An 8,785-nucleotide genomic window follows, 5' to 3' on the forward strand; every position below is an offset into this window, starting at 1 on the left:
TATCTGCAAATGGACTATAGGACAGAGGGTCTATCCTCAATTGGCCCTAGCTTTTTAAAATCTAATTACCCTCAACGATGCGTGCATATATTGTTCTTTAATTAAATTTCAAATGTGGGATAATGGCAGTTCATGAGAAATCGATTATGCTGCCTCTTCTACCTGCAAGCCTTTTAGCGAAAAAGGAACCTCTCCTCTTCGGGTGGTCAGTATTTTATGCTCTTCTTTCAATGTTTCCTCTTATTTCACGGGATCAATTGGTCCTGCAATACTTGGCCCTTTTTGCTCTCTTCGGTCTCATATACTACTCACCTGGTGGGAGATGCAACACAAAAGAAGAGAGGTTATCTATCAGAACTAAAGCATTGATGAGCTTGCCATTATCATGCTCATTTGTGCTTCACAGCATTTATTTGGTAGTGCAGCCTCCAGCGAGGTATCCTTTTCTCTTTGAGGCCTTGATTATGTCTCTTTGCTTCTCTCAGTTTGTGATCTTGACTTGTTATACCAACATTAAGCAATGGAGGTTAGACTCCTCTGATGCGGAAATGAGAGGGAAAAAGGATACCTGATCCAATAACATCCAGTAAATTTTTTGTAATGCTGGATTTGTTCTACTGTAATATTACTAATTTAACCACAGATGAGCCTTATCGACAATGAAGTGCCTTTTTGTTGTTCAGTCAAACTTTTCTAATATACATCTGTCATATTACTTTCCTTCGACTTGCTGGGAATTTCATTTCTGCAATTGGTATTGTGTTCCTCCATCTTCACTTTGAATGCCTTGCATATATGAGCTTACAATACCTTTGACACCTTTGAAAGGTACATAGGTTCTGCTGAAGTAGTTTTATAATGTGAAGGAATATTTACTCAGGGCATTTAGAGAAGTAATCTTATGCAGTTCTGAAAATAGTAATGGAATCTGTGTATAGATATTATTGCTGTTTTTTCATTCAACATTTTAATGGAATCAGCCAATTTAATTAAACCATCGACGCTCCTTAGTTGCTTCCAAATGCTAGACATACTATGTTAGTATTGCTGCTCTTGTTGATACTTTTTTCCCAGCCTAGCAGCCGTAATTATAGTATTAATTAGGGGTTACCATACAGTGAAGAGGGAAGGTTTTGGTAAATCTCGAAACGGGTGCGGTGTGTGTTTCTCAAACATGAAACATGAGCATTCGCTCGCATCCTCAGTATCCATAAGGTGCCCAAGGCACCCTCAGATCCATAAGCCGCCCAGGGAAAAAAATGTTAAAAACTTGATAAGCTCATTTTGCGAAATAAACTGCCCACCAGTGTTAATAGTGTTCTATCAGCTCACACCCAGATAAACACTAATAAAAAGAAAAGCTTTAAGAAACACCATCTCAATGAGAGAGCCAAAATTTGAAGAATGCGGAAATACAGATTTAAGTACGACTTCACATATCTCTGCCAAAGCAGAATTCAAAAAAAGGACATAGCATCACACAGTCTGACCTATTGGGTTCAAACAGTCTGAACGATTGGGTTCAACAAGAATAACTTGCAACAGCAGAATTTATATGCCAACACAGGATTGATCCCAGATTAAAATCTCAATCCAATGTCAATAGTCCTCAGTCTTTATTCCAATTAAAAGATACAGGAAATATCATACATCTGGTGTCCTCAGCATGCAAGTAGTTAAGTTAAGCCAAGTTCCATGTTGAATCACACAGACCGATACACAACAGCAAAACATTTGCAATTTCATATTATACAGACTTAACAACAAGGCTACTCTAAACATGTACCAAGCATGTACAGCAATTTCAGCAAGTTGGGCGAACCATTGAATCTACATCTCCCACCTGTACATCGAGATGCTCACTCACATCTCCATGTCTCTGAGCAAATCATCTTCATCTTCAACGGATGCAACATCACCAATAAAACCATTTGCAGCCAAGTTGCTGAAACGAAGAACAGTCATTTACTCTATATTATCCCAGATACAAGAGCTAACAAAATAAATTTTGTGTTTTAAGAATGGTATTGGCTGAGTAACTAACCTTATGCAACAGCATCGAAAGCTTAAAATGCGCTTAAGCTTCCTGTTGTAGAAGAAGAAATTTAGTGACCATCTGCAAAATATTACTTAATTGTTAGGACTGCAGAACCATCTGTAAGATATGACACTGTTATATCTGCCGATCTAATGAATAAGATTTGAGAGAATAAATTATCTTGTGCACCCAGTCTATAATACTAATGGTACACCAAAAAGATTTTAACCCTGGATCACTTGACTTGGGGATTATACACCAAGCTAATGGTTGATATCCTTTTGATACACTATTACTATAATGGACCGGGTGCTCTGGATACTTTTTCGACTTTTGAGTGGAAGAGTCGTACATTGCTCCTTCCTCAAGAAAAGGGTCCCCTTCAAAATCTGGCTTGTAGCTGTAAATTTCACATTCTCCAAGTTTTACAACCTGCATCAGGATATACTATATGAATTGCCAACAATATTTGTTTTCTGAAGCTGGAAAGTTCTTGAGATGTTCACCTCATCAATGGCTTTTGACATACTTTCAAAAAGGGAACTGCCTCCATTTACTGCAGCCCATTCCTGGAGTGCAAATATTTCACAATTAGTTGAGGAGGTATTGGATATTTAGTAGAAACTGAACATACAGAAAGTAAACTAAAGTTTGAATAAGCATCAAAATATAAATAACAGGTTTGTCCTTAGAATGATATTCAGGTAGCATCAACAATAAAATAGAATTTCATGCAACTCATCTCGGGTTGGATGTATGATCCGATTACACTTTTTAAGGGCCACATGCTCCTATTAGGACATTTTTTTACCCTTAAATATGCATGAGGAAGTTGTATATCTATCAGCAAATTTAGAGAATTTATATTCCTGAAAGCTGAGTTTTAGGTACAGAGGGAAGTAACTATAAGACACAAGTCGCACAAAAGAATATAATGCTATAGCTTGGGCTCTCCACAATGAGGAAGAACATATTCTAAACCATGCCAGCTTACAAAAAACTTTTCTGATTAAATACACTACCGGTCACATAAATATATGATTGTTATTGAATCCAATCACCAACAATTTCATTCTGTTAAAAAACAAATTTTAGTCTCCAAAAAAAAAGGCTTTTTTAGGTATCAAACCCAGTTATATTTAAACATTGGGTTTTTCTACTATCATATTGGGTACCGTCAAAAAATGACCGAGCAATATAAGCCTATGTCATTCTTTCTTAGTCATGTTGTATGAAGAGTATAAGATCATCCATAATTCGAATTGCCATTCGAGTGCAGATCTGTTTCCACATACCCCTAAGATCACAGTCATTTTGTCCGTCCACCGTACTTAGGCATGTAACAAGTTGGGCAACTTTTGCGATCTTTATTTCCCTATTACAATTTGTATTTTTTCAATTAAAGAATACAACGAATATTGCTCATAGACAGGGGAAACCTACTAAGAACCAGCATGCTATGGAAAATTTTGGAATGCCATCCTAAATACTTTTTATATGCAAATATCCTCCTATGCCATTCGAAAAGGAAATCTACAAGATAACGCATATGTTCACAATATTAACAGAAAAGAAAAGGTTATGACAAAATAAGCATCAGTTTATTTTAGTAGACAAAGCGCAATAAACATACCTCAGCTGCTTCGAACAAGTATGTCTCGAACATAAGCTTGAAAGAGTCCCAATCTTCGTCTTTAAAGAACAGATGAGTTCTCACTGGACTAACAAGCCATAAAGTATAACGTAATAATATTATGTAAGTTTTGAGTGTACACCCACAACCACAATCTTAAAGGGAAATGGAGAGACTTGAACTCTCAGCTCATAGAGCAACGGTTTACACCGTCTGTCAAGCCATTTGACAACACTCCCGACATGGGTAAGAAAGGATATTTAGTGGGTTGCCATGACGCCTAAGAAGCTGACAATGGCATTACCCAATATCCCTTTGTCCCAGATAATAGTTTCCAAAAATTAAATAAAAAATAAAAAACTACCTGAAGTCATAATCTGGATACATATGACTGAGTGTAAGAACCAGGTATATCAAGGTTTTCCGGCTGGAACAAACAGGAAATACAAATTGATCATATGCCCAAACATAGGATGAGCTAATTTAAAGCTTTATATAATGACAAGTGTCACCACCTTGATCTACTCAATAAATAGTCCACAGGAGAAGCAGAGTCACTGTCTGTAGACTGCCCCAAGTAGTCAAGTATCTGAAAGAACATCAGACCACGTCAAATTATTTTACTAATATTTTATAGTATTTCAGTCAACCTACCAAAACAGAGTCTAAGCTAGAAATTGCAACTAATATCGATATGTAGGAATCAAAATACAGCTCTTCAAGTATACACTCTTGATTCACAACACAACAAAGACAAAAGCAAATATCTGAGTTAATAAAATTAAAGACATATAAGTAAAACAATGCAAGACAAATATACAACTAAAGTGATGATGACTTGATTAAAAAAAATAAGGGTTTTTTAATTTTAAACACATTTCTTCAATGCCGAATTATTTTTAACTACACTCCCAAAATAATCCACACACACACCTGATTTATTTAAACGCAGGTTCGATACTTGACCTCTTTATTATAACACTTTAACTATTAATTGATATAATTGATTTTAACAAATATTATAGCAGGTTAGGTCAAATTATAGCAGTTCACTGTACTTTATAGCATATTAAAACAGATGTTGAGTTCAAATATAAATCAGTTCGGATGCTTTGGGTGTATAAAGGATTTTAAAGTCCCGTTTAAAATAAATCAGAGTAACAGATCGGATTTGAAATAAAATAAAGCTCAAAATGTAATTGCACAACAAAGGTTTGAAAAAAAAAAGATCCCCTTTTTTCTGCTGTTGAGTTGTTTTGACTGATGTGAAGAGCAAAACCAATAGGGGTTGCAGCATGCATAAATGTCACAATTTATTTCCAGGAAAATACTCTAACAGCAACTTCTACATTTTTGACTGAAGTTACATAACTTTTAGGACATGAATATTCTGTGATAGAAACCAAGAATACTGGAAGGAAATGAAACGAAGAGAATGATATGGCAGGTAGGTGAAGGCAACACCAATGTGTAACAAAAAGACAGAATTTACAACCCGTATGGGGAAAGCATATAGCATTAAGGACTTTTTTAAATTTAAAAACCACACAATGTGAAATGATCAATGACACGATGTTGACTGATATAAATCTCTTATGACAAAAAATACTAAAAAAATAAAAATATATAAGATTTGTAATCAGGCTGTTAAAGCATCTCATGAACAGTCCCAAACTGATCAGTAAAAAGGAGGATCCATCTTTTCCCTCTAGATGCCGCCGATCAATGTCAAAATTAATCATCCTTGCCTACAGAAAGAAGACAAGCCATAGAAAGCTGACAAGAAACCAAACAGATTGCTGAAACAAGAGCTCATATCGCACTTTCAAAGCAAAAAAAAGAGCTATGGAACTGAAGATACAGATCTAGAGAGAACACTGAAAGATCCATGAAAAAAAAAGATACAGGGAACTGAAGGTCTCTTCGATACATGAGCTAATAGCCCTATTGTGAATCCACCTCTCACACTTGCAGGAAGCTCCTTTCTTGCGATGCTTCCTGTAGCCAGATTTACACCAACTCAGAGTGATAAGTAAAACATGGGTGGAGCTTCTAAGTGGCAGAAGGAGGCCTTGGCCCCTTAAGCCTTGAGCAAAAGCCTGTGAGGCAAAGCCGAAAGCCCACGTGCTATAGACTCCACAAACCTTTGAATCCTGCTATGCCCTCTGAACACAGCTGGCTAGATTTCACCCAATACTCATAAGTAGCCAAGTTGTTCATAATTTATATCACGCATGAAGGGAATATGTTTGGAAACTATTGATGATAATTATAATTATCCATTCTACCTCCTCTAAACTCTTCATTCACTTTCTATCAATGCTACAATCAGTTGGGGACAAGAAGAAAGGAGATATGAGGTTTGTCAGGATGCATTTTTAATCATTTGCAAGGCAGCACCAACGTCAAAACCTTTGATTTTGTTTAACACATGATTAGTATTGGCTTTATTCATTCTGCCTATAATAAAAATAAAACTAAATTTAAAATTTTAGTAATTTTCAGTCTCCCAAAAGCATGTGCTCTGCAAGATATATCAGGACAAAGAGATACCTTACATTTGCCTTGTAACAACATATACCAAGACAGAGATATCTTAATTTTGCCTTTTAACAACATATATCAATGCAAAGAGATCTCTTCATGTCGCTTCTCAACAACTTATATCAAGATAGAAATATCTTCCCACCCTCCGAACAACATATTGAAGACAGATATTTCTCTATAGCTGCTTCATAATATATGTCAAGACAAAGAGATATATTTCTGTTGCTGCTTAGCTAACAGTAACTGAGATAAGAGAGTTAAGATTTTACCTCATGCTCTAAGCTAATAGAAAGCTTTCGATCTGCCCCCGTATGTTTGCCTATAAGACAAATAGTTGTTGAGTTAAAGTAAATACAGATCGCAGAATCTCAGAAATTACTTCAATCTGTGCTTACATGAAAAGGCTTCAAGACTCCCTTTGATAGTACTTTCCCCAAGATTCAAGCAGCTAAGGAAGATATTTATGCTGAAAGATTGCATATGAAGAAAAATATCAAGACAGATAATGACAAAATGATATCCTCAAAACAACATTATTTATATCAAACTTTACACTTATGACAATATTAACACAAAAGCCATGATACCTGTCTAAATGAGTGTCTTCCAACAACTTCATGGTGAAAAAGGTCAACCGTGTTGAAAAAAAGCAGGTTCTGTTCTTTGTAAAATAAACCTAGTTTTGTTCTTTCTAGAATAGGTTTAGCTTCTCTGCCTCGGACCTGTCGAAGGGTAAAAGAGATCAGGATATACATTCAGAAGGACGCTACTAATTTGTAGAAATGGTAAGTTGTACAATTAGAATTGTCTCAGCCTAATATCTGACATTCTACGACACTCACTTATTGAAGGTATCACTTCAACAATGCAAGCAGATTAAATTTTCATTTCCAATTGCTGAGCTACCCCTTTGTCAATAAATTAATGCCAAACGTAGACTTAAGTATAGAGCACTTTAAAATCGAAAGAAACCTAAGGGCGGGAATAGACTAGTCTTTAATTTCGTAAGACTCACTTTCCATTTCTTATGCTTCACTGCTGCAAAATATTGACTTCTAAAAACAAATATGCCAGCTAAGTAGAACTGAATACAAAAAGGAAAAAAAGACCTCTTGCTTAAATTAGATGTTAGCATGTTATGCAGAAAAGCACAAAATCTGGGAGCATAAATACATTACCTATTGGATATTAAACAAACTGACCTAGCACATAAGGACTCATCATGAGATAAAAACAACTCAAATAGAAGAAAGTACAAGCTGGTCATGTTATATGGCTTTATATTAACAAGAGTAGATAAATATGTATGACATCAAATAAAATGCTATAAAGTAAGCAGGCTATTGTGCATGCATATATTAGTAACAGTTAAGGTCTACGACTCAAGGGAAATAAAAAATAGACTGCTAATGGCCTAAAGGAATCACACCATTTAAGGAAACAAGCACACTCACATAATAACTTATATCAAATTTCTAGGAGTTGAAAGCAGGCCATCATGAATCAAACTGTGCAGACAAAACTGCAAACTCCTTCCATTCCTTGCCTAGCTCTAAATTAAACAATGGGGAAACCAATTAACTGGATCTCCGCAAGCTTTCGAAATTACAATTACTACAACAGAAAAATTCACTAAGACATAAAATAAAAATTAGGACAAAATGATCATAATGTGATCGTTTTGTGAATCTACAGTCAAATATTTATCAGATTAATGACGTAGAAGTGTTTTTTTGGGTATTTCTTCATGGTTTTTATCAGTTTTATCTCTTTTTTCCCAAACTAGAAAATATTTTTTAACTACTATCTCCCAAAAAAATTTACCCTTTAACCCTTTCTATGAATTAAAAAAAAATTTGATTCCAAAAAATACAAGAAAACAACAAAGCACAAACAGTTTGATTCTAACATGTCCCCTTCTGCGCTGATTAAAATAGATAAATAGAGAACAAAAAAAACCACACAAAATCTTTCAAGAATCAAATTAGAACAGGAAATGAAACCCTAAATCGCCACTAGCTCCGCGAAAATTACTCAGATTTCTCAAGTTAGGACAGAGAACACACTACAGAAAACACTAACAATAGCGACCAAATCAAAATTAATACCTGAAATCGCCACGAACGAACGAGGATTTGAGGGGCAAAACGAGATCTGGTCTAGGTTTCAGACAGGTAGCCTGTATAAATAAAAGTCGTAAGCTTCGATTTTGATTTTTTTTTTTTTTCTGGATAAGGACGGAATAGGTGATGAGGTCACGAGATTCGGGCCGTACACGTGGAACACGCCGACGGTTTCACCAACCTCTCCTGTGCGGAAAGTAGACGTGGGGGAAATATGGTGGGTTGATTCCGAGGAACGCTGTTTGGTACGAAGTAGGGGATCCTCCACCGAGGAATAGGAGGGACATTCGGTGTTTGTGCGAGACCGAATAGTTGTTTAGTTTGTTTCCGTAGGGATTTTATCATGGGATTTAAAATCCATAGATAATTTGTTATGGATTGAGATTCCTAAAATTTTGTTTGTTTTAACAATATTTTAGGATTTAGAATACTATAATTTGTAAT

The 8,785-nt window shown here is 35.6% G+C and overlaps 2 protein-coding genes across 2 annotated transcripts in view; one reads left to right on the plus strand and one right to left on the minus strand.

Moving 5' to 3' along the window:
- The window catches only part of LOC109843181 (probable dolichyl pyrophosphate Man9GlcNAc2 alpha-1,3-glucosyltransferase), a 3,339-nt gene extending 2,613 nt beyond the window's left edge, over positions 1-726 (plus strand). Inside the window, exon 6 of the mRNA XM_020412112.1 lies at positions 130-726. Within this exon, the coding sequence (XP_020267701.1) occupies positions 130-572 (443 nt within the window). The 3' untranslated portion in view covers positions 573-726. The remainder of the gene's footprint in view (positions 1-129) is intronic.
- On the minus strand, positions 1,581-8,425 carry LOC109842788 (repressor of RNA polymerase III transcription MAF1 homolog). Its single transcript, XM_020411670.1, has 11 exons — positions 8,327-8,425; positions 6,806-6,940; positions 6,614-6,684; positions 6,488-6,537; positions 4,187-4,260; positions 4,036-4,098; positions 3,672-3,759; positions 2,545-2,607; positions 2,391-2,470; positions 2,045-2,116; positions 1,581-1,945 (listed from the first exon to the last, which is right to left on the minus strand). Exons 2-11 carry the CDS (start codon positions 6,835-6,837, stop codon positions 1,864-1,866), a joined length of 675 nt encoding a protein of 224 aa, XP_020267259.1. The 5' UTR covers positions 6,838-6,940; positions 8,327-8,425; the 3' UTR covers positions 1,581-1,863.

The sequence above is a fragment of the Asparagus officinalis genome, chromosome 5 (assembly GCF_001876935.1).
Source record: "Asparagus officinalis chromosome 5, Aspof.V1, whole genome shotgun sequence".
Taxonomy (NCBI): domain Eukaryota; kingdom Viridiplantae; phylum Streptophyta; class Magnoliopsida; order Asparagales; family Asparagaceae; genus Asparagus; species Asparagus officinalis.